Below are 26,757 nucleotides of genomic sequence, written 5' to 3'. Positions count from 1 at the left end.
TCAACAAATCCCCAAAAAGTTGGGACAAGGCCATTTTCACCACTGTGTGGCATCTCCCCTTCTTCTTACAACACTCAACAGACATCTGGTGACCGAGGAGACCAGTTTCTCAAGTTTAGAAATAGGAATGCTCTCCCATTCTTGTCTAATACAGGCCTCTAACTGTTCAATCATCTTGGGCCTTCTTTGTTGCATCTTCCTCTTTATGATGCGCCAAATGTTCTCTATAAGTGAAAGATCTGGACTGCAGACTGGCCATTTCAGTACCCGGATCCTTCTCCTACGCAGCCATGATGTTGTGATTGATGCAGAATGTGGTCTGGCATTATCTTGTTGAAAAATGCAGGGTCTTCCCTGAAACAGATGACGTCTGGATGGGAGCATATGTTGTTCTAGAACCTAAATATATATTTTTCTGCATTGATGGTGCCTTTCCAGACATGCAAGCTGCCCATGCCACACGCACTCATGTAACCCCATACCATCAGAGATGCAGGCTTCTGAACTAAGCGTTGATAACAACTTGGGTTGTCCTTGTCCTCTTGAAATATTGACATTTGCCATCTCCACATCATTGCATTCAGTTTTTATTCACAATTTGTTTAGTGTCCCAACTTTTTGGAAATCCGGTTTGAATATAAACCCCTTAATGAGTATTTGCTGTCAGCTGGCATTTCAAACCCCTTCAACAATATCTGTTGAAATCTGATGTATCGCAGGCCTTAATCTACATTTGGAGGAAGCTGGTATATCAATTCTCTCTATCAGTATTTTGTGGAAACAGGTATATACAACACCTTAATGAGTATTTGCTGGAAGCTAATACATCAAACCCCTTAATCAACATTTGGTTGAACCAGTTTATTGCATGCCTCAATCTATAATTGGTGGAAGCTATTATATCGATGCCCTCTGTCAGTATTTTGTGAAAAGAGGTATATAGAACCCCTTAATGAGTATTTGCTGGAAGATGATATATCAAACCCCTTAATCAATATTTGGTGCAAGCCGGTGTATCGCAGGCCTCAATCTGCATTTGGTCGAAGCTGGTATATCAATCCCCTTTATCAGTATTTTGTGGAAACTGGTATATCGAACACCTTAATGAGTATTTGCTTGAAGCTGGTATATCTAACCACTTAATCATTATTTGGTGGAAGCTGGTGTATTGCAGTCCTCAATCAATATTTGGTAGAAGATGGTATATCAATCCCCTCTATAAGAATTTTGTGGAAACAGGTATATAGAACCCCTAAATGAGCATTTGCTGGAAGCTGGTACATCATAGTCCTTAATCAATTTTTGGTGGAAGCCGGTTTATTGCAGTCCTCTATCTATATTTCGTGGAAGCTGGTGTATCAATCCCCTCTATCAATATTTTGTAAAAACAGGAATATAGTACCCCTTAATGAGTATTTGCTGGAAGCCGATATATCAAAACCCTTAATCAATATTTGGTGGAATCCAGTGTATCGCAGGCCTCAATCTATATTTGGTGGAAGACGGTATATCAATCCCCTCTATCAGTATTTTGTGGAAACAGGTATATAGAACCCCTTAATAAGAATTTTCTGGAAGATGTTATATCAAACCCCCTTAATCAATATTTGGTGGAAGCCGTTGTATCGTAGGCCTCAATCTACATTCGGTGGAAGCCGGTATATCAATCTCCTCTATCAGTATTTTGTGGAAACAGGTATATAGAGCCTAATAATGACTATGTGCTAGAAGCTGGTATATCACACCCCATAAACAATATTTGGTGGAAGCTGGTTTATCGCAGGCATCAATCAATATTTGGTAGAAGCCGGTATATAAAACCCAAAAATAAGTATTTGCTAGAAGCAGGTATATCAAACCCCAATATTTGGTGGAAGCTGGTTTATTGCAAGCCTCAAACAATATATGGTGGAAGCTGGTATATCAATCCCCTCTTTCAATATTTAGTGTAAACAGGTATATAGAATTTCTTAATGAGTATTTGCTGGAAGCTGGTATATCAAACCCCTTAATCAATATTTGGTGGTAACCAGTGTATCGCAGGCCTCAATCAGTATTTTGTTAAAGCAGGAATATCAAACCACTTAATGAGTATTTTGTGGAATCAGGTATATTGAGCTCCTTAATTTTTTTTTTTTCGGACAACAGGTTTATCACACCAGTTGCAATTAGTTAATCCAACAACATTTGCCCATCTATATAGCTGTGGTATCTTAGCAGAACTGCACCCAACTGCTGCACAATACAAATGCACTATAATATACTTTCTATCACACCCCTCAGAATATCACACCTTTCTATAGCACACCTATACCAGTCTTCAAATAGACTTAATATAATATACTTTCTATCACAACCCTCAGTATATAACACCTTTCTATAGCACACCTATACTAGTCCTCAAAAATTCCTTTCAGTCTGTCCCTGATCCACATAGCAACCTCTCCCTACAATAACAAAAAACAGAATGTAAAATGGCTGCCAGATCGGGTTTATTTATAGGGTAGGGGTTGTGTCCATGTGCTGAATCGTCTCAAATGGCTGTCCTGTCCCACCTGATGGATGTGTCATGGGTCAAAGTTTGGTACAATGCAAAGGAATATGGCACCGGCGGACATCGCCATATTTTCGCATGTTCTGCGAATGGTGAACTAGCAAAGTTCGCCGCCAAACGACTGCCAGGCGAACCGCAAGTCCATCTCTACTGTTCATGCTGCTGCCAGCTCACCACATTGTCACTGGGCCACTCTGTAGTCTTCTCATGCTGCTGCCACATCACCACTCTGTGGTCTCCTCATGCTACTGCTATCTCAACACTCTGTCATTGGACCACTCTATGATCTCATTATGCTGCTGCTACCTTAACACCACTCTATCACTGGGCCACTCTGTGGTCTCCTCATGCTGATGCCAGCTCACCACTATGTCACTGGGCCACTCTGTGGTTTCCTCATGCTGCTGCCACCTCAACACTCTATGGTCTCCTCATGCTGCTGCCAGCTCACCACTATGTCACTGGGCCACTCTGTGGTTACCTCATGCTGCTGCCACCTCCACACTCTGTTACTGCAAGACTCTATGGTCTCCTCATGCTGCTGCCACCTCACCCTGATCTGTCAGAAGAATGGAACAATGAGACACACAACAGATCCTGTTTATGTAGCAGTGGTAAGGCCTGAATGACATGGTCCGTATTTTGCATCAGAATTGGCTTATGTTTTGGTAGCCAAAAGCAGGAGTGGGTACAAAACACAGAAGACATGAAAATATTCCATTTACGTGTCATCTCTTTTTTAGACCCACTCCTGTTTTTTGGCATTAGCAATACTGACCACATTCTGACCGAGTGAAGGTGAATGCTCCACAGACAGTATCCTTTTTTTTGGAGTTATTGTTCTGGCGGATCAGAGGAAGGGCAAAATAATCTGTGACGTCAACACAAATTTACTGCTGACACCCACTCCACTCTGTCGGGGGCTCTTCTTGTATAAATGTTTAATAGAACAGGCTCTGTAGAAATCTACGTGGAATCAGCTGACGGCGGTGTAAAAGGAGTGCGCTTTTTCACACTATAGCAGGATCTTGTGCCTCTGCACTTTTCTTTATACCTCGCACCAACATTGACCTGTAAGGCTGAGTACACACTTGAGTTATTTGGTCAGTTTTGGCCCCATGAAGTGTGCAGTGATTCTAAGAGCGACGCCTGTCACCTGCGTGTCATACTAACTCACAGTATTGTTTCACTACCACAGCAGACTCCCTATACGTATTTCTGCAAGGAACAGTTTTTTACACCACTATACAGGCTCTCTGCAGCCAGGAAATAGCTGTTTTTAACAAGATTCGCCACAAACAAATTTGGATCAAATCAAATATTTTTGGAGAACATCGGCGAACTGACCGAATCGAATTTTTGAGAAATTCGCTCATCTCTAATATCACACATACATTATTAGTACACATAAAATAACTGTATATTCACCATTATAGATGATGCAATTAGAAACTTTATTAGCAAGACTTTTTTTTTTAGAAGGCATGTATATAATGGACAGAGAAGTCATATGTATTGTCTATACACTACCATTAAGTACAATTTTCTAAAGTAAAAGAAAGTCGAGAGCATCTCTTAGATATATCTTCAGTGAGGAGGTAGAGTAAACTAGTAACACTGCACTGTATTCCGGTGTCTGACGATCCCCAGTTACACTGCAGAGAAAAAGACATGGATTAAGAAAAACAAATAAAAATCTCAAATTCAATCCACTGTATTCATATTACCGATAGAAAATCAATAAAGTGATAAGAAAATGAGAAGTTATTTTTTATTTATAGCACAATGGGGTTTGTCTGATTATATAAAGAATAGTTTTATAAATCAGACATAAAAGAGGAATGGGATGCCATAAGGACCCTCATCTATTAGCCAGTAGAAAACCAGTTCAAATATCATCTTTTTCTGGATTTAGTTATTACACAGAAATCCCACTATATTCAATCAAAACTGTAATGCTTCTTAGCAGCCGTGGAATGGAAAATGTAACATTGTTTACTGTATTACCTCACATTTACCAGCAAATCATTGGAGGTCCCAGCAATGGCTCAAAATGTGATACGCTTACTGCCTGAAGTCCTGGGACCTCTACACAGGCCGATTATCAGGAATAAAAAAATATTGCTTGTAGGGTGATCACATCTTTCACGTACAGTACTTGGCAGCACATGGTTGTGTATACACTGGGGATGTGCTGCCAACAATGTGAAAACTGAATGGGGCAAACAATCATAGTAGCGATCATTTATTCCCTACTAGGTGTGTCTCGGGTTGTTAAGAAGGCAGTGTTGCGCAACTTGCATAGCATCAATCCTTGCATGTGTGGACAGAAGTTGCCTAATGGAAGAGCCCTAACAAAGGATAGGCAAACAAATATATATTTTAAAGAAGCCATCCATATCTGTATTCATATAGATTTTAGTGAATTGTAGAACAAAGAAGGATCCTCTGTGCAGGATTCTCAATTCTTTACCATAATGGGGAGCTTCTGCAAAAACATCCGTATGTCTGGGGGATCTGTTTTATCTTTCATTACACATACAAGCCCTTGAGTTAATGGGTATTGTGTAATGCTTAATATGTCCTATGGTCAGGGTTGGACTAGGAATCCTTGAGCTGACCAAGGAAAACCATTCTTAGGGCCAAACCCTCATAACATCAATAAAGTCAAATAGGTTTTGATTCAAGTAAGTAGACCCTAGTGTGAATATACTGTCTCTAAAAGCAGACAATGGACTTTCAATGGACTTTTGGGGCCCGTTATAGTATGAGAGCTCGGGCCCACTGATATTTCCTCTGGACCAATCTGATACTGTCTATGGTGGCACTACAGAGAAACTAAACACTTACTGTTAGGTTTCCCTACTGATTATAGCTAATTGTAAAGAAATGTTTTGTCATCTGCATCTTAACAAATGAAACTTCTAACAAGTAGACATTGTCCAAAGAGAACATCCTCTATACTTTATTCTAAAAAGAACTATATATCATATCATGCAAGTTGACTAGATGGTCTTTCCTCAAGATAACATTATGTTGATTGCATGACTGTAAAGCACCTTGAAATTCTGCAGATTTTGTTGCAGACTAAAAATCTGTTCAATTCATTTAAATAAAATGTAAACTCTATACAGGGGCATGAAGTTGTTTTTTCAATCTGCAGCATGTGAAGGCATTCTTATAGTCCACCTATAGGTATAATGTCCTGTGAATTGTTAAGAAAATATAAATATGAGGCTTTAGTACTCACCAAATTTATATGATGCCTGGAAGCCTCTAAACTGATTGCTGCCATCACTAACAAATCTCAGCCACAGTGAATTGCCTTGAGAGGTAAAGGAAGGGATTTTATAGTTCCCACAGAATGGACCCTTCCAGTTGGACCCATCCTGGATCTCTAAATAGTCATAGATGCAGTACTGACTAGCCTCTGTCTGAAAATCAGCAACCTTGAAGGAAATCTGTAAAGAGCAAAAGTGTACATTGTAATATCATATCACAAGGTGATCCGACTCCAAGATTTTCCATATCATTTTTATTTATAAAATTTTCATTTCTGTATTTAGTAAAAATTATGTGGAAATATTTCGTAAAATTGTGACACTGATATGTTTTTCTAAATATAGATAAAAAATTGAGAGAGAAATTATAGGATAACTGAAAAAATAAAAAATATATATTTTAGGGGAAGCTTTGGACAAGTTGAAAAAAAATACTTTACCTTCTTTCCAACAGGAGCTGTAATGGTGTAGATGCAATTCATGTTTGGGCGGTAGGAATTGGGGTAACCAGGGGATGTAAAGTTTCTTTCCGGTGCATAGAACGCTCCTCCACATTGCACTGTGGGAAATATCATTTAATATCGTTATTGAAGTAGAATATTCATATACAACTTATTTTATATTTGGTTGTCCATTCCGTTTAAAATGGTAGTCTAAAGAATAAAAAGAGAAATAAATGTAAAACTATATTTGATTTTAGCTGTTGAGAATTTGGAACCTTTTTCAGAAAATCTGAGCCCCATAAAAAATACTTTGTAGCTAAAACCTTACAATGGTACTCTAAGATTTTAGAGATACTTTTTTAGATGTTATTAGGTTCAGTGGGTCCATAAATGCTACTTGTAACCATCACATATTGTAAATTGTGTATCTCTAAGTATTCATAGATAAGTGATATAGTCATTGTAGTCATGCGTGGGTAATAATGAGTTGACTGCTAAAAAATGATCTTCAAAGAACAGGAAGAAGTTCTATATAATTACTTAGTGATAGCTGCATGAATTTGGCTTAATATAGCTTATTGCATGGAAAAAGTTAAAAACAATATACCAAGATAAACTATAAACTCTAGAAAGTAATAGTGTACCTGAGCTGTATGTGGCTTTAAAGCCTACTCCAGCAACACTGCTGTCACTGGAAAACTCAACCAGTAACTGGTTAGTAGAGGCAATAATTTGAGGAATCAACCCAGTCCCACAAGTTCTGTCCAACAACAGGGGATCTTTCTTAGTGGGACCATCATAAATCCTAATATAGTCAGATATACAATTGGGTGACGACTGGACATCAAAGGCAACAAAGTTCAATGTAACCTAAAGAAATAATGAAAGGAAAGGACAATCAAACCAGTTGTGTGAGTCAGCACCAATATTAATAATGAAGAGCTATTTAACCTAATTGTAGATAGACCACAATGACCACACAGTAACTAGAATGCTGAAGGTTGTTAGAACATCGAGGTGAAGAAACACAAACATCATGAAAGTTGGAAAACTACTGGTAATCTTATAGTGAGGGGTCCAAAAAATTAAACACATCTATAGATACAAATTATGACATAGGATTAGTTGATGGTAAAACTACTCATAAAAGGACAAAAGCTGCTAATTTAATAAAAATTTGGTGCTCTGTTCACACAAATTATTAATTTCAGATCCTAATAAAAATAGAATCAAACCGACTCCAAAGTGACTCATATGCCATTAAAAGTTGTGAATAACACTCTGTGGTCTCCTAAGACTGTATCAAATCTCTTTCAAGCTCTTGAAGGCCAAGACAGCATTAGAAATGTCAAATTGATGGTGACATACAAGACTTTGGGTAAATGGATGTTAGCCAGTAATAACAAGCATACTGCTTTTTTTAATTTTTTTTTATTAAGAAATGTATTCTATTTTGAGAGCAGATATCTTTTTTCTTTGTCTTCTGTCCTGTACAATGATGGCCACCATTTTGACCAAGCCATCCAAAATTAGAAAATATTTATATTCTCCTGAACACAGATGTTCTGGGAAATTTTTTTTTTATCGATTCCCTCATCTCTACTAATAACTTTTGGATAATTCATTCTATGTTTGTAACTTAAAATCAATGATTATTCCAGACTGTGGACGACAATTTATCATGGTATAACATCTCCTTCCTTGTATACTAGACATTGAATATTTAAAGGAAAAATGGTCTAATGTAAAATAATAAGGAGCTCTGGTTCTTTGTCAATAGTTGTGCCTTTTCACTACGGTACCTGATCTGATGGTGTTCTGATCAGCCAAACACAGCTAGCATTATTGGGGTAGGCTGATGGGTAGTTGGCGGAGGTTAGACTTCCATTCTTTTCATTAAGTAAATAAGCACAGGCATCTGAAAGGGGAAACACAACACAATCAATGACTGTGTTCGCTCTTGTATGTAACTTTTTGAAATCTGTAGACCTGCAAAAGCTTACTGCATTGATACAACCGGTTGATTTTAGAGACATCTAGAACACTCAGTCCATCTCTTTGCCCAATTGGGATGTTTGGGACCGGTATGGTCACAATGGTGGGTTGTCCTGATGTGTTTGAAAAAGCGAAACTGTCCAAAAAAAAGAACAAATAAAGGTAGAAACATCAAAATTTGTACTGTATCATACATTATAGAAAAGGATATTACAGAATTTTACTATAGTCTTTATAGCTGCCATGTATTATTAATTTTACCAACAAGTAATGAGCTAATGACCTTACCTGTCATAATGCATCACTGATTTATAGTCATACTCAAGCCCAAGGTTGTTGGTGTTTTGTTTATTAAAATTTATAACTTGACCTACAAGACAAAGAATCTCTATAAGTAGAGTTGAGCGAACACCTGGATGTTCGGGTTCGAGAAGTTCGGCCGAACATCCCGGAAATGTTCGGGTTCGGGATCCGAACCCGATCCGAACTTCGTCCCGAACCCGAACCCCATTGAAGTCAATGGGGACCCGAACTTTTCGGCACTAAAAAGGCTGTAAAACAGCCCAGGAAAGAGCTAGAGGGCTGCAAAAGGCAGCAACATGTAGGTAAATCCCCTGCAAACAAATGTGGATAGGGAAATGAATTAAAATAAAAATTAAATAAATAAAAATTAACCAAAATCAATTGGAGAGAGGTTCCATAGCAGAGAATCTGGCTTCCCGTCACCCACCACTGGAACAGTCCATTCTCAGATATTTAGGCCCCGGCACCCAGGCAGAGGAGAGAGGTCCCGTAACAGAGAATCTGTCTTCATGTCAGCAGAGAATTAGTCTGCATGTCATAGCAGAGAATGAGGCTTCACGTCAGCCACCACTGCAACAGTCCATTGGCATATATTTAGGCCCAGCACACACACAGGCAGAGGAGAGAGGTCCCGTAACAGACAATCTGGCTTCATGTCAGCAGAGAATCAGTCTGCATGTCATAGCAGAGAATCAGGCTTCACGTCAGCCACCACTGCAACAGTCCATTGGCATATATTTAGGCCCAGCACACACACAGGCAGAGGAGAGAGGTCCCGTAACAGAGAATCTGGCTTCATGTCAGCAGAGAATCAGTCTGCATGTCATAGCAGAGAATGAGGCTTCACGTCACCCACCACTGCAACAGTCCATTGGCATATATTTAGGCCTAGCACACAGGCAGAGCAGAGAGGTCCCGTAACAGACAATCTGGCTTCATGTCAGCAGAGAATCAGTCTGCATGTCATAGCAGAGAATGAGGCTTCACGTCAGCCACCACTGCAACAGTCCATTGGCATATATTTAGGCCTAGCACACAGGCAGAGCAGAGAGGTCCCGTAACAGACAATCTGGCTTCATGTCAGCAGAGAATCAGTCTGCATGTCATAGCAGAGAATCAGGCTTCACGTCAGCCACCACTGCAACAGTCCATTGTCATAAATTTAGGCCCAGCACCCAGGCAGAGGAGAGAGGTCCCGTAACAGACAATCTGGCTTCATGTCAGCAGAGAATTAGTCTGCATGTCATAGCAGAGAATCAGGCTTCATGTCAGCCACCACTGCAACAGTCCATTGGCATATATTTAGGCCCAGCACCCAGGCAGAGGAGGGAGGTCCCGTAACAGAGAATCTGTCTTCATGTCAGCAGAGAATCAGTCTGCATGTCATAGCAGAGAATGAGGCTTCACGTCACCCACCACTGCAACAGTCCATTGGCATATATTTAGGCCTAGCACACAGGCAGAGCAGAGAGGTCCCGTAACAGACAATCTGGCTTCATGTCAGCAGAGAATCAGTCTGCATGTCATAGCAGAGAATCAGGCTTCACGTCAGCCACCACTGCAACAGTCCATTGGCATATATTTAGGCCTAGCACACAGGCAGAGCAGAGAGGTCCCGTAACAGACAATCTGGCTTCATGTCAGCAGAGAATCAGTCTGCATGTCATAGCAGAGAATGAGGCTTCACGTCAGCCACCACTGCAACAGTCCATTGGCATATATTTAGGCCTAGCACACAGGCAGAGCAGAGAGGTCCCGTAACAGACAATCTGGCTTCATGTCAGCAGAGAATCAGTCTGCATGTCATAGCAGAGAATGAGGCTTCACGTCAGCCACCACTGCAACAGTCCATTGGCATATATTTAGGCCTAGCACACAGGCAGAGGAGAGGTTCATTCAACTTTGGGTAGCCTCGCAATATAATGGTAAAATGAAAATAAAAATAGGATTGAATGAGGAAGTGCCCTGGAGTCCAATAATATATGGTTATGGGGAGGTAGTTAATGTCTAATCTGGACAAGGGACGGACAGGTCCTGTGGGATCCATGCCTGGTTCATTTTTATGAACGTCAGCTTGTCCACATTGGCTGTAGACAGGCGGCTGCGTTTGTCTGTAATGACGCCCCCTGCCGTGCTGAATACACGTTCAGACAAAACGCTGGCTGCCGGGCAGGCCAGCACCTCCAAGGCATAAAAGGCTAGCTCTGGCCACGTGGACAATTTAGAGACCCAGAAGTTGAATGGGGCCGAACCATCAGTCAGTACGTGGAGGGGTGTGCACACGTACTGTTCCACCATGTTAGTGAAATGTTGCCTCCTGCTAACACGTTGCGTATCAGGTGGTGGTGCAGTTAGCTGTGGCGTGTTGACAAAAGTTTTCCACATCTCTGCCATGCTAACCCTGCCCTCAGAGGAGCTGGCCGTGACACAGCTGCCTTGGCGACCTCTTGCTCCTCCTCTGCCTTGGCCTTGGGCTTCCACTTGTTCCCCTGTGACATTTGGGAATGCTCTCAGTAGCGCGTCTACCAACGTGCGCTTGTACTCGCGCATCTTCCTATCACGCTCCAGTGCAGGAAGTAAGGTGGGCACATTGTCTTTGTAGCGTGGATCCAGCAGGGTGGCAACCCAGTAGTCCGCACAGGTTAAAATGTGGGCAACTCTGCTGTCGTTGCGCAGGCACTGCAGCATGTAGTCGCTCATGTGTGCCAGGCTGCCCAGGGGTAAGGACAAGCTGTCCTCTGTGGGAGGCGTATCGTCATCGTCCTGCCTTTCCCCCCAGCCACGCACCAGTGATGGACCCGAGCTGCGTTGGGTGCCACCCCGCTGTGACCATGCTTCATCCTCATCCTCCTCCACCTCCTCCTCATCCTCGTCCTCCTCGTCCTCCAGTAGTGGGCCCTGTCTGGCCACATTTGTACCTGGCCTCTGCTGTTGCCAAAAACCTCCCTCTAAGTCACTTCGAAGAGACTGGCCTGAAAGTGCTAAAAATGACCCCTCTTCCTCCTCCTCCTCCTCCTCCTCCTGGGCCACCTCCTCTTCCATCATCGCCCTAAGTGTTTTCTCAAGGAGACATAGAAGTGGTATTGTAACGCTGATAACGGTGTCATCGCCACTGGCCATGTTGGTGGAGTACTCGAAACAGCGCAACAGGGCACACAGGTCTCGCATGGAGGCCCAGTCATTGGTGGTGAAGTGGTGCTGTTCTGTAGTGCGACTGACCCGTGCGTGCTGCAGCTGAAACTCCACTATGGCCTGCTGCTGCTCGCACAGTCTGTCCAGCATGTGCAAGGTGGAGTTCCACCTGGTGGGCACGTCGCATATGAGGCGGTGAGCGGGAAGGCCGAAGTTACGCTGTAGCGCAGACAGGCGAGCAGCAGCAGGATGTGAACGCCGGAAGCGCGAACAGACGGCCCGCACTTTATGCAGCAGCTCTGACATGTCGGGGTAGTTGTGAATGAACTTCTGCACCACCAAATTCAGCACATGCGCCAAGCAAGGGATGTGCGTCAAATTGGCTAGTCCCAGAGCTGCAACGAGATTTCGCCCATTATCACACACCACCAGGCCGGGCTTGAGGCTCACCGGCAGCAACCACTCGTCGGTCTGTTGTTCTATACCCCGCCACAACTCCTGTGCGGTGTGGGGCCTGTCCCCCAAACATATGAGTTTCAGAATGGCCTGCTGACGTTTACCCCGGGCTGTGCTGAAGTTGGTGGTGAAGGTGTGTGGCTGACTGGATGAGCAGGTGGAAGAAGAGGAGGAGGAAGCCGAGAAGGAGGAGGTGGCAACAGGAGGCAAAGAATGTTGCCCTGCGATCCTTGGCGGCGGAAGGACGTGCGCCAAACAGCTCTCCGCCTGGGGCCCAGCTGCCACTACATTTACCCAGTGTGCAGTTAGGGAGATATAGCGTCCCTGGCCGTGCTTACTGGTCCACGTATCTGTGGTTAGGTGGACCTTGCCACAGATGGCGTTGCGCAGTGCACACTTGATTTTATCGGATACTTGGTTGTGCAGGGAAGGCACGGCTCTCTTGGAGAAGTAGTGCCGGCTGGGAACAACATACTGTGGGACAGCAAGCGACATGAGCTGTTTGAAGCTGTCTGTGTCCACCAGCCTAAATGACAGCATTTCATAGGCCAGTAGTTTAGAAATGCTGGCATTCAGGGCCAGGGATCGAGGGTGGCTAGGTGGGAATTTACGCTTTCTATCAAATGTTTGTGAGATGGAGAGCTGAACGCTGGCGTGTGACATGGTTGAGACGCTTGGTGACGGAGGTGGTGGTGGTGGTGTTGGTGGTACATCCCCTGTTTGCTGGGCGGCAGGTGCCAACGTTCCTCCAGAGGCGGAGGAAGAGGCCGAGGCGGCAGCAGCAGAATAGGCCGAGGCGGCAGCAGCAGAAGAGGTAGCAGGGGGAGCCTGAGTGACTTCCTTGGTTTTAAGGTGTTTACTCCACTGCAGTTCATGCTTTGCATGCAGGTGCCTGGTCATGCAGGTTGTGCTCAGGTTCAGAACGTTAATGCCTCGCTTCAGGCTCTGATGGCACAGCGTGCAAACCACTCGGGTCTTGTCGTCAGCACATTGTTTGAAGAAGTGCCATGCCAGGGAACTCCTTGAAGCTGCCTTTGGGGTGCTCGGTCCCAGATGGCGGCGGTCAGTAGCAGGCGGAGTCTCTTGGCGGCGGGTGTTCTGCTTTTGCCCACTGCTCCCTCTTTTGCTACGCTGTTGGCTCGGTCTCACCACTGCCTCTTCCTCCGAACTGTGAAAGTCAGTGGCACGACCTTCATTCCATGTGGGGTCTAGGACCTCATCGTCCCCTGCATCGTCTTCCACCCAGTCTTGATCCCTGACCTCCTGTTCAGTCTGCACACTGCAGAAAGACGCAGCAGTTGGCACCTGTGTTTCGTCATCATCAGAGACATGCTGAGGTGGTATTCCCATGTCCTCATCATCAGGAAACATAAGTGGTTGTGCGTCAGTGCATTCTATGTCTTTCACCGCTGGGGAAGGGCTAGGTGGATGCCCTTGGGAAACCCTGCCAGCGGAGTCTTCAAACAGCATAAGAGACTGCTGCATAACTTGAGGCTGAGACAGTTTCCCTGGTATGCATGGGGGTGATGTGACAGACTGATGGGGTTGGTTTTCAGGCGCCATCTGTGCGCTTTCTGCAGAAGACTGGGTGGGAGATAATGTGAACGTGCTGGATCCACTGTCGGCCACCCAATTGCCTAATGCCTGTACCTGCTCAGGCCTTACCATCCTTAGAACGGCATTGGGCCCCACCATATATCGCTGTAAATTCTGGCGGCTACTGGGACCTGAGGTAGTTGGTACACTAGGACGTGTGGATGTGGCAGAACGGCCACGTCCTCTCCCAGCACCAGAGGGTCCACTAACACCACCACGACCATGTCCACGTCCGCGTCCCTTACTAGATGTTTTTCTCATTGTTATGGTTCACCACAACAACAAATATATTATTTGGCCCAATGTATTGTATTCAAATTCAGCGGGATATAAATTTGAGGCCTAGTATTTAGGCGCTGGGTGACCGGTATGGATTTAGTGACAGAATTAGACTTGGAAATGCACAGAAGCGTGTGTGTGAAGTTATTCTGAATGACCCTATGTGCACCTTCAATATGATCTACCCTTTTAGGGATAGATTTCAAATAGCTCTGATATAGCAGAAACGACTAAATTATGAAATTGCTAAATTGGGAATTGTATTTCAACCCAGAACAAAAAATGTGCTTTGACGGACACTAAATAACTTTCCCAGCCACAACAGGACAGCGGTAACGAGAGATTTAGCGGGATATAAATTTGAGGCCTAGTATTTAGGCGCTGGGTGACAGGTATGGGTTTAGTGACAGAATTAGATTTGGAAATGCACAGTAGCGGGTGTGTGAAGTTATTCTGAATGACCCTATGTGCACCTTGAATATTATATACCCTTTTAGGGATAGATTTCAAATAGCTCTGATATAGCAGAAACCACTAAATTATGAAATTGCTAAATTGGGAATTGTATTTCAACCCAGAACAAGAAATGTGCTTGCACGGACACTAAATAACTCGCCCAGCTACAGCACTAGGGACAGATTTAGCGGGATATAAATTTGAGGCCTAGTATTTAGGCGCTGGGTGACAGGTATGGGTTTAGTGCCAGAATTAGACTTGGAAATACACAGTAGCGGGTGTGTGTGAAGTTATTCTGAATGACCCAATGTGCACCTTGAATATTATATACCCTTTTAGGGATAGATTTCAAATAGCTCTGATATAGCAGAAACCACTAAATTATGAAATTGCTAAATTGGGAATTGTATTTCAACCCAGAACAAGAAATGTGCTTGAACGGACACTAAATAACTCGCCCAGCTACAGCACTAGGGACAGATTTAGCTGGATATAAATTTGAGGCCTAGTATTTAGGCGCTGGGTGACAGGTATGGGTTTAGTGCCAGAATTAGACTTGGAAATACACAGTAGCGGGTGTGTGTGAAGTTATTCTGAATGACCCAATGTGCACCTTGAATATTATATACCCTTTTAGGGATAGATTTCAAATAGCTCTGATATAGCAGAAACCACTAAATTATGAAATTGCTAAATTGGGAATTGTATTTCAACCCAGAACAAGAAATGTGCTTGAACGGACACTAAATAACTCGCCCAGCTACAGCACTAAGGACAGATTTAGCGGGATATAAATTTGAGGCCTAGTATTTAGGCGCTGGGTGACCGGTATGGATTTAGTGACAGAATTAGACTGGGATATGGCCAAAAAATAAACAGACTATTGCTGGTTAAATGCACTTGGTGTGACAGCTTCACCCTGATGTAGGCTTTAGCCAAAAAACAACCACACCATTGAGGGTTAAATGCACTTGGTGACAGGCGCAGCTTGCCCCTGATTTAGTATATGGCCAAAAAATGAACAGACTATTGCTGGTTAAATGCACTTGGTGTGACAGCTTCACCCTGATGTAGGCTTTAGCCAAAAAACAACCACACCATTGAGGGTTAAATGCACTTGGTGACAGGCGCAGCTTGCCCCTGATTTTGTATATGGCCAAAAAATGAACAGACTATTGCTGGTTAAATGCACTTGGTGTGACAGCTTCACCCTGATGTAGGCTTTAGCCAAAAAACAACCACACCATTGAGGGTTAAATGCACTTGGTCGCAGCTTGTGCTGGCGCACCACAAGACACAAAATGGCCGCCGATCACCCCAGAAAAATGTGACTGACAAACGGTCTGGGCAGCCTAAAAACAGTGAGCAATTGAGGATCAGCAGCTCAATGATCCACAGCTGCAGATCGATCAGTTAATCAAGTCCTTTGGAGGAGTTAATCTGCCTAATCTCGCCCTACTGTCGCAGCCGCAACCTCTCCCTACGCTAATCAGAGCAGAGTGACGGGCGGCGCTATGTGACTCCAGCTTAAATAGAGGCTGGGTCACATGGTGCTCTGGCCAATCACAGCCATGCCAATAGTAGGCATGGCTGTGATGGCCTCTTGGGGCAAGTAGTATGACGCTTGTTGATTGGCTGCTTTGCAGCCTTTCAAAAAGCGCCAAGAAAGCGTCACAAAAGCGCGAAGAAAGCGACGAACACCGAACCCGAACCCGGACTTTTACGAAAATGTCCGGGTTCGGGTCCGTGTCACGGACACCCCAAAATTCGGTACGAACCCGAACTATACAGTTCGAGTTCGCTCATCCCTATCTATAAGGCTTTGTCCATGTGTGTTGGATTTCATTTACAGAATTGACTCTGCACCTAATTCAATGTGAAATCTGCATCCAATGCAGGTAAAGGAAGTTTCCGCAAATAAAAAAATAAAAAATTGGAAATTACCTGGTGATATGTACTGGTACATGATGGTGACATAGTTATCCCGGTCACTCCTTGTATGCTCATGGTAGAACCCCAGGGCATGGTTTAGCTCATGCTGTACAATTCCTCTGTACATACAGCCAGCCATGTCTACTGCAACCATCTGACCTCCACCTATCCGGCCCACAAATGATGCACATCTGAATATAAATAAAACATTTTTATTATTTGTTATAGTATTGACAGATTGGTCAAAATAATAATAACGCATAAGAAATAAAGCTGATATTAATGTAGAAAAACATCAAATTAATTACTGATATTCTGATTCATAGCAAATAAACGTATTGGTTCCCACTATAACAGCGCTACAATTAGGTGTAATTGTGGTTAATATTGATCTATTAGTGAGGGATGTAACATCTCATCAGCTTTTAACACAGAGGCTCACAAACCGTGTTGTAGTATAATACATTCATGACTGTGCAAATACAAACCATAGTTAACTTCTATTATTCTACTGACAACTTCATAGGTCGTCCGCAGTGAGTTTCAGTTTCCTTCAGCTTCATTAATATATTTATAACTGTGACTAAATCTAGTCATCTAATAGGATGAGGAAAATTGGATGAGCTCACTCATTCCTCCAAAAAACCAGTCAATCTGATGCATGGACTAGCTGGGCTGGCTTACTACAATGGGTCTTTAATATAGTATATATTTTATGCCTTGTGTGTCATCACAGACACTCAAAAATAATAGAAATCTGGTTACATGTTTGGAGTCTACCTTTGCTGTTAGCTACTAATATCTAAAAGGTAGACTTGAAATGTTTAAAATCCATGATCAAAGACAATATTTTAAACACTGCTATTGTGCGCCCAAGGTGAAATGCCACGTGCCGTTAAATGTTAAGACTGAAATAATAAGACTCCATTATGGAATTCACTTTTAGGTTAGTATAGGTACACCAAGCTTCACACACAATAGTAGATATTAATTTTCATTTCTTTACTTGTTTCACACTAATAATCATAGATTACATTATTATATAGACACTTCCAGTAAATTAAACTTGAAAAAGCCTAAATAATAGAACCTACCCCCTTGAAGTCATAATATTGAGGTAGTCTTTCTCTGTTGTCCGAGGCACAAACCTCACACAGGTGAGGGTTTCAAATTCCTCCATTGATGTCTTAAACAAGTTGAGGCTCCCAATACCTGGGATTAAAAGAGTATTTATACAATGATGAATCTACGGTAAAACTGTTTAGTTGGCCAAGTTAGATATGACTTGAAAAATCTTACTATAATTGGAGGCAAACGAATAAGGCACATTGACCGTCCCATTGGCAGATTTGGGCCACAAGCACCCTGTGCAGGACGTAGCGCTGCGTCCAGTTGTTTCCAACATGTCACCTTGATGTAAGTTTATGTCATTTTCTAAATAAAGAAGATGGTGACATTTTAAATGCAGTATTTACCCTTACTGTACAAATCAAATATAAAGTTCACTTAGTTGTCTAATCTAGTCTTTTAGACCCATGGACAACACAGAAAGATGAGTCAATGGTTGAACACAAAGTACAGTAAGATTGAAAATGTATAAAAGAACTTGTATCATTTATACTACTGCTGCAGATCTGATTCCGTTATATGTTTAGTTTCTAAAAACTACTCCATACAGAGATATTCTCTCAACATATTCTCAATTAGGTCCATTAATATGCTCTTCATGTTATTAATATACAATATAGTTAAACATAAAATATATATATATATATGATAATGAAAGCAACCAATTTACTTTGGAAGACTGTTTTGAAATCACCTTAGGTGGATACTTTGTGATGATCGTAAATTACAGCCTAAATTATTCTTCATAGCTATATTTAGAATTCTGTCGGCTTCAGAGCCAAACTATTGCCTGTTTAGTTAGTGTTTCTGTTATGGTTTGTTTGGAGACTTAAGGTTTGTGTGGTCCCATTGCATTTTACATAAGTGACATATGAATATTGCATTTTATCAGGTTGTAGAACCCATCCAGATGATTCATTCACTGAAGTTGTAGCAGGTCTATACAGGGATGCACCAGGTAGGTGCAAGAGGGGGGCAGCGGAGGGGACATGGGCAATGATCGCTTTCATTGTGGCAAATGGGTTAGGTTAACAAATTGGCATTAGGGGGGCCCTGTTTCAGTTTTCGCCTCAGGCAACGGAAATGCTAGGTTCAGCCCTGGGTCTACAGTGACCAAATCCATGCTCTACAACAATGGCTGGTGCTCTGTAGTTCCAGCAATACCTCCCAATACCATATCCACTACAGCTATCGCAGGCTTGTTGTGTGTTCGACCCCCGAGTATAGGTCATCAATATTAAAGTGCCAAAAACCCTCATAAGGTTCTGTATCAGATTTAAAAAGTATTCTCCCATTTAGTATGTACTGGTGACTTGTATTTTCCCTTTCCATCTGCATAACAGTACATTTATCAATGTTAAACCTCTTTTATTCCATCTCTGCCTAATCCTATAACTTATCTTCCAGATTCATCTGTAGCAGCATAGTGTCCTCCTACATCATAATTACTTTACACACTTAGTTGTCATCTATAACAATTGATGTTTTACTATGCAGTCCCTCTATGAGATCTTATATAAATATAGTAAAAAGAATAGGACCTGAATCTATCCCCTGTGGTCCCCATGTAGTAATAGTGACCTCTCTAATATTAACCCCTGTGGTACCCATATAGTAATAGTGACCTCTCTAATATTATCCCCTTTGGTACTCATATAATAATTGTGACCTTTAATATACTAACCTGTGTGGTACCCATTTAGTAATAGTGACCTCTACAATACTAACCTCTGTGGTACCCATGTAGTAATAGTGACCTCTCCAATACTAACCCCTGTGGTACCCATATAATAATAGTGACTTCTCCTATACTAACCTCTGTGGTACCCATATAGTAATAGTGACCTTTAAAATACTAACCTCTGTGGTACTCATGTAGTAATAGTGACCTTTCAAATACTAACCCCTGTGATACCCTGATGTTAATGTTGATCTCTCCAATGCTAAGCCCTGTGGTACCCCACTTGTGACAGTGACTCGGTCTCTGTATGTACAATACTATTTACAACTACCTTTTGTATTCTAGGAATGATGTTAGTAGACCACTAGTATGCTAAAATATTTGTACAGCTAAGAGATCACAGGAATGGATGAGTTTAAATGGATAGCTTTTGGCCAAGCCATAGTTTGAATGACAGATAAGTTATGGACATGGCCGTCACAGAGGTCAGTGCAAATGGATTGATGTACTAATGTATAACATTAATTATCTATTTATGGCACAAATCCCATGTAATTGGTAGACATTTTATTTAAGCACATGATTATTGTAACAATAGAATGATTATGGCTTTCCCCATGTCAAATACACTATAGAAATTATAGAACAACAACAGACTAATTATATTAGTGGGTTTTCGTAAAAAAAAAAACATTCCAAAATTATTTCTTAATGTAAATGCGTAATGTCTATAACTCATGACTTTTATTGACCAGGGAAAATAAGCTGTTACCTTTGTTGACCTTGATTATCTTGGCAAAGGTTCCTTCAGGTTCTTCTGATGCCTTAGAATCTGCATCTAAAAGCATTTATATAATGAAGGAATCATGTCATGTATTTATCAGCAATGTATAATATTACTATTCGTTATAATTAGAATGTTACTTTTCGTTAGAATTCTTATATTAATTAGAACACTATCACTCAAGGAAACCTCGGTATTAGAATTTTCTTATTCTGTATTACAATTTATATCAATAGGATTTGAAGTTTAACTTCCTAACAGTCTGTGATTTATCGTTCTATTATTTGCCCCATTTGTTAATTGACTAATAAAGTCACAGAAAAAAAAAACGAAATAATCTGTGACTTTTTAACGTAACTGAAAAATGGGAAAAATAATAGAAATACAAATCCAAGAATGTAAGAGTGTTATACATCCAATCCCTTTGTAATTCATTATAATACACAATAAGACACTTCAGCTTTCATTGAAGATTAATTACCAGATATACTAAACATGACCTCATCTTACCTGGGCCTGATTTTGCAATTTTCTTGATCACATTTAATGTATTTTCTGTTGATTGTAAATGAGAAGTATATTGATGAATAAAATAAGAAAGAAAAAAATAATAATATTGAGTTCTCATGGGCAGAATAATTTTTTTTGGTGTAATTTGCAATATAGTTCTTTTTTTCCAGCCAGGATCAATTAGCCTATACTGCGTATGTGCTGAGATTGAATCCAATAGGGCAAGCATGAAACTACAGGGTCAGGCTATAAGAATATTCAGAATCCTGCAGGCAGGATGTTATAGAGCAGGAGCAGCTGAGCAGATTGGTCGGAAAGGATTTACCAAAATTTATAAATTATTCTTTTAATTCTCTGTTCTGAGCTCAGTAGCCAAGTGGTCAGTCCTTCCAGAGACTGAGAGCCTTCCCTGAATGTGTGTGTATACTGATAATACAAATCACCAATAGGACCATCCACATAGCTACTAAACTCAGAATGAGAAGAGATTTATATAAGAGATAATTAAAACAATTTGTTAGAATAGAAATTGGATCAGAATTTTCTTTTTTTATTCTGACTCATTTGTGTAAACTTTTGAGACAGAGACATTTTTCAGACATTTTAAAACACGTTTGATCTAGTTAAATATGATTTGTACCAGAATCAAATTTCTTAGTCTGTTCTAACAAATTAAACCGAAACAAATTTTAGGAATATCGCTCATCTCTAATTTAAATGAATGAATCAGGAGTGATGCTGAATCTTTAACAAAAAACTATAGTTGATTTCTATGCAACTAAAGTTTTTGGAGCACAGTGGGTGAGGTGACTTCTTTCAGTGCATTTGACTTACCCTGTGTCATAACTACTCTGAAGCCTTAGGGCTTGTCAATTGGACAAGAGAAGGCAACACTGGGTGGTATTACTGATGAATGCACTGAACTGAAAGGCTCCGCCCAAAGTGCACCAAAAACCTTATCTTTATACAAACAAAAATAACAATTTCTCAGGGTTAGGCAATCTGTTTTTTATAAGAAATGCCTGAGTATGTTTTAAGAATTGTATGATACCAGTAAAACTAATACCAGACACTAAAGACACACTTGAAGAATAGTGGTACAGACACTGAAGTATAGCCCAAATAACGCTGAGGAGCTCTTACCATATTCATTTAATCCGGGTATAGACAGCTAGAGAAGAAACACATGCAGTCATTAGTCACACTACAATTCCAATCATGAAAAATATATTTTTTTCTCATTAATATAATAGTATAAAAAGAACATAGGAATGGGACAGTCAAATATGTTTCTTTTGTCCTTCTAACATGTGCAGAGACTGTCAGGACATCTGAGAAGATACTAAATTTACTGGAGACATAAGAAATGACCTTACCTGTAATGATGGAGATAGAGGAACACTCGTCACAGATCCCACCACAAAAAGCAGGATAAGAAGATACATATTCTCAACCATGTTACTGACAGATAGCTACAGTATTGGAAGATTGTTTTCTTGTCTGGATTAGTGCTCAATGTATATGCCTTATATACCTGTAAATTATAGACCTCTACCAATCACAAAGCAGAACAAAACATATCTGTAATGGTCAAAATAACTGCCTGAAGCCCATAACAGGTTTATAATCAACTGTGTGTGTGACCACCAGGTGACTACCAAGGAGATGTTTTTCAATTTGTTCAGCCATTCCAGTAAGTTTTCATGGTGTAATTGTTGTGCCATTGATAATTTTGTGTATGTGTGTCAAATCTTAAAAAATAACAAAAACTATTTTTTATAATATTTAAGATTTAACATTTTTTTTATATATAGTTAGATTTACAACCTCTACTTGAGGGCAACTGTATCATTTACTTCTGTAGGGAATTCTAAAAAAACAACGTATCTATCATAAAGTTGAATATGGCTCAGCTGTTAGCACAAATATAGAAAGAAGTTAAAGCAGCATATACAGGAGAAGATATTCAGCTAGTGGTGTTGCCAGCAGTGATGGGTATCAGCCTGAAGTACCCCCGTTATTGAGAAAGCAAAAGAGAAACCGCAGCACTCTGTAGAAACAACTACAGAGTGCTGCGGTTTCTCTTTTGCTTTGTTCTTGGTAATCAGTGGTATTTTCTATAATTTATATAATGATGGTGTTGCTAGTAAATTGAAATTGAAAATGTATAGTCAGAGGAATAGTAAGCAATGCTCGCGTGGACCGGCATCTCCTCTTCAAACAGCTGTTTGTGGGAGTGCCAGGTGTCGGACCCACGTCGATCATATTTTGATGAAATCTCCTGATGATAGATCATCAATATTTATGGCCTAAACAACCCCTTTAATGTCACTCCAATAATTATTAGCTTTGTTTTCCTCATTTATGTTTTCATTTTGAGTCATAAGTGATAACGTGATGCACTAGGTCGAAATCCGTGTTGGTGCATCTCCAGGCAGTTCAAGTGTTGGTGTAATGAAGAGGGGAAAATAATTGCAAAGTAGGCTGACAACTTCTATTTTACACTAGAGAGAGCATTTTCCTGAATCAGAAAATTGTACTACACTTCCCTGTCTTTAAACCTTTCATGACCAAAGGTCATTGATGCCTCAGTGTTCATGTCAAAATTTACAAATCTGACATGTGTCACTTTATGTGGTAATAGCTTTGGAACACTTTTATTTATCCAAACCATTCTGAGACTGGTTTTTCATGACACATTGTACTTTATGAAAAAATCCCAAATTTACCAAATTTTTAAAAAAATACGCAATTTTCAAAATTTCAATTTCTCTGCTTCTAAAACAGAAAGTGATACCTCATAAAATATTTATCACTTAACATTTCCCATATGTATACGTTATGTTTGCATCATTTTGAAAATGTAATTTAATTTTTTTAGGACGTTACAAGGCTTCGAAGTTTAGAAGCAATTCTTAAAGTTTTTTAGAACATTTCCAAAACACACTTTTACGGACCAGTTTAGGTCTAAAAATCAATTTGTGGGACTTACACAGTGGATACCCCCCATAAATGACCCCATTGTAGAAACTACACCCCTCAAGTTACTAAAAACTGATTTTATAAAAATTTGTTAACCCTTTAGGTGTTCCACAGGAATTAAATAGAAAATGGAGATAAAATTTCAAAATTTCACTTTTTTGGCAGATTTTCTATATTATTCAATTTTTTTCTTTAACACATTGAGGGTTAACAGCCAAACAAAACTCAATATGTATTACCCTGATTCTGCGGTTTACAGAAACACCCCACTTATGGTCATAAAATGATGTAAAGGTACACGGCAGGGCGCAGAAATAAATGACTGCAGCATGGTTTTTGTAAGGCTGATTTTGCTAGACTGGTTTTTAGATGCCATGTCCCATTTAAAGCCCGCCTGATGCACCCTTACAGTAGAAACTCCCAAAAACTGACACTATTTTGGAAACTAGGGGATAAGGTTTCAGTTTTATTTTCTACTATTTTGGGGTACATATGATTTTTAATTGCTCTATATTACGTTTTTTGTGAAGCAGGGTAACAAAAAAATTGCTGTTTTGGCACCGTTTTGTTATTTTTAATTTTTTACAACATTCATCTGACAGAGTAGATCATGGGCTATTTTTATAGAGCAGGTTGTTACAGACGCAGTGATATCAAATATCTCTACCTTGTTTGTTTGTTTCAGTTTTATGTAATAAAGCATTTTTTAAAAATAAATTATGTTTTTGTGTGTCCATTTTCTGAACGTCATATGTTTTTTATTTTTCGACTGATTATCTTCTGCATGGGCTTGTTTTTTGCAGAAAGAGGTGAGGTTTTTATTGGTACCATTTTTGGGTACATATGATGTTTTGATCATTCATTATTACACTTTATGGGGCAAGGTAACCCAAAAATTTGCTGTTTTGGAACAGTTTTCATTTATTTATTTTTACAGCGTTCATCTGAGGGGTTAGTTCATGAGACAGTTTTATAGAGCAGATCGTTACGGACGTGGCAATACCCAATATGTATACTTTTTTTATTTATTTAAGTTTTACACAATAATAGCTTTTCTGAAACCAATACAAATTATGTTTTAGTGTCTCCATAGTCTGAGAGCCATAGCGTTTTTATTTTTTTGGCAATTGTCTTGAATAGGGTATTATTTTTTGTAGGATGAGGTGTCGGTTTGATTGGTACTGTTTTGGGGTGTATACGCCATTTTAATCGCTTGGAGATGCACTTTTTCTGATGTAAGGTGACAAAAATGGCATTTTTTTTACATATTTATTATTATTATTTTTTAATGGTGTTTATTGGACGGGGTTAATCATGTGATATATTTATAGAGACGGTCGTTAAAGACGCAGTGATACCTAATATGTTTTGTTTTTTGTTTTTTTTTTATAGGAAAAGGCAATTCAATTATTTTAAGTTACATTTCTATTTATTTATACTTTTATTATTTTCAATTTTTTTATTAAGTCCCTTTTGGATCTTGAAGATCCAGTGAGGCTGATGGCTGTACTATACTTTGCAATTCTCTTGAATTGCAAAGTATAATACTACCAGATTTCCTGTAGGTGGCAACACCGGACACCTTTGCAAAGCATCCGGTTCCCATGGCAACCAGCGCTGCAGCCCCGATGGTGGAGAGAGGGAGCCCCCTCCCTCTATTAACCCCATGGATGCCGCTGCCGCAGCATTTAAGGGGTTACAGCAGAGTGTCAGCACTCACTGCTGATGGCGGCGGCTGAAGAATGGAGCCGTCGCCATCAAACACAGCAGAGGGACCACATTGGAGGCAGGGGGCACAAATGGGGCAGGACTGGAAATGGGGGGTACATTTAGCATAGAGGGGGCACAGATGGGTGCAGGATGAATGTATTGGGCGAGGAGGGGGCGGACCACATCAGGGGCACGATACATGGATGGGGGGCGGGGACCGCATCGGGGTAGGCAGAGGCAGGGCTCACAGTGGTGGTGGGGGTTTGGAGGTGCACAGGAAGGGGGCACAGATCGGGGGGCTTCAGGACACTACCTGATTTCAGGCTCTGATCTGCAGAGTGCAGATCAGAGTCTAAAACAGGCATTTTATTACTGCTGCAATCTGATTGGTTAGTCTGCACAGACTAACTAATCGGATCGATTGCTGGCAAGGGACCACTCTGATTGGTCCCTTGCTGGCATTACTGCACTGTATGCTGTCCGTGACAGCAGCAGTGCAGGGGCAGAATCTTTAATTCAAGCGTTTTGCAGCGCTTGGATTAAAGAGCTGGCTTGACATTTATACAGGTGCTAGCTGCACTGGGCATGTGCAAATAGCACGTATATAAACAGATCGCAGTAGTGAAGGGGTTAAATTCCAGGAAACAGATTTTCAAACTGTTCCATACTTTACGTGACTGCATACACTTAGGCCAAAAAATTTCAGGAATACGGAAGGACTCCAAATGAAAGACCTAGAGCCAAAATGTGGGTAGTAGCAACAAGTAGTAGTAATAGTCCAAAGTTGTCCCTGTTGGTTTGGGACAAGCGCTCCTCCCTTTTTCCTATGAAGTAACAAACAAACCCCACCATGCCCTACAGCAGACAGTCAAGAGAGTCTCCCTGCTAATGACTTGTCTTCGAGCAGTCATTATTTGGGCTGCACTGAGAAAGAGGTTCAGGAAGTGGGTAAGGACCCCATGCATAGCTGTGTTGACAGTGATAATAGTGGTACCTGTAGCCACAACATTGGCGTTATGGGCAGCAACAGTGGCAGTCAGGGCGATTTCATAGCAAAGTAGGGGGGCCAAAAAGAGTCCATCATGATATCTAGCAGTCTGATAAAAGTGGCAGGGAGGGTTTGGACTCTGAATGTGTGCTGAAAAAGACCTGGGAGTCGGATAGAGGTGCTGAGGAGACAACATCAGAGGAGGAGGGAGATGGTGACAGCAGCAGCAATAAAGTGTAGACACAATTTACCTTCCAAAGAACAGCCACGCCAATGTCTGCTTCAGGATCCGGTGATGCCACTGACAATGTGAGCTCGGTAGGCCCAAAACATTCCATAGCTAAGATAAGCTCAGCTGCTTCTAGCTCTGTGTGAGTAACTTCCGTATAGCGTTTTTCTCCCCAAGGTAGAGTCCAAGATCTGAAGAAATAAAATAAGCTCTAGGCATGCCAACAAAATTATAGATAACGGAGCGCTATTGCAACAAATGAGGTGGCATCATTAAATCCTTTGGGAAAATACAACTGACCAGCATTCCCATTGAGAA

At 41.0% G+C, this 26,757-nt stretch overlaps 1 protein-coding gene across 1 annotated transcript in view; it reads right to left on the bottom strand.

The window, feature by feature from the left end:
- Positions 1-26,757, bottom strand: part of LOC122921324 (embryonic protein UVS.2-like) — a 42,186-nt gene that overhangs the window by 14,484 nt on the left and 945 nt on the right. The window contains exons 2-13 of the mRNA XM_044271301.1: positions 26,462-26,630; positions 21,674-21,701; positions 20,009-20,074; positions 17,727-17,861; positions 17,522-17,639; positions 16,440-16,618; positions 8,562-8,643; positions 8,282-8,409; positions 8,081-8,196; positions 6,923-7,148; positions 6,276-6,394; positions 5,805-6,015 (exon numbers count right to left, since the gene is read on the bottom strand). Of these exons, the coding sequence (XP_044127236.1) occupies positions 5,805-6,015; positions 6,276-6,394; positions 6,923-7,148; positions 8,081-8,196; positions 8,282-8,409; positions 8,562-8,643; positions 16,440-16,618; positions 17,522-17,639; positions 17,727-17,861; positions 20,009-20,074; positions 21,674-21,701; positions 26,462-26,630 (1,577 nt within the window). The remainder of the gene's footprint in view (positions 1-5,804; positions 6,016-6,275; positions 6,395-6,922; positions 7,149-8,080; positions 8,197-8,281; positions 8,410-8,561; positions 8,644-16,439; positions 16,619-17,521; positions 17,640-17,726; positions 17,862-20,008; positions 20,075-21,673; positions 21,702-26,461; positions 26,631-26,757) is intronic.

This window comes from Bufo gargarizans, chromosome 11 (genome assembly GCF_014858855.1).
Source record: "Bufo gargarizans isolate SCDJY-AF-19 chromosome 11, ASM1485885v1, whole genome shotgun sequence".
Taxonomy (NCBI): Eukaryota; Metazoa; Chordata; class Amphibia; order Anura; family Bufonidae; genus Bufo; species Bufo gargarizans.
The sequence above is the reverse complement of the archived record's forward strand: the minus strand, read 5'-3'. Positions and strand labels throughout refer to the sequence as shown.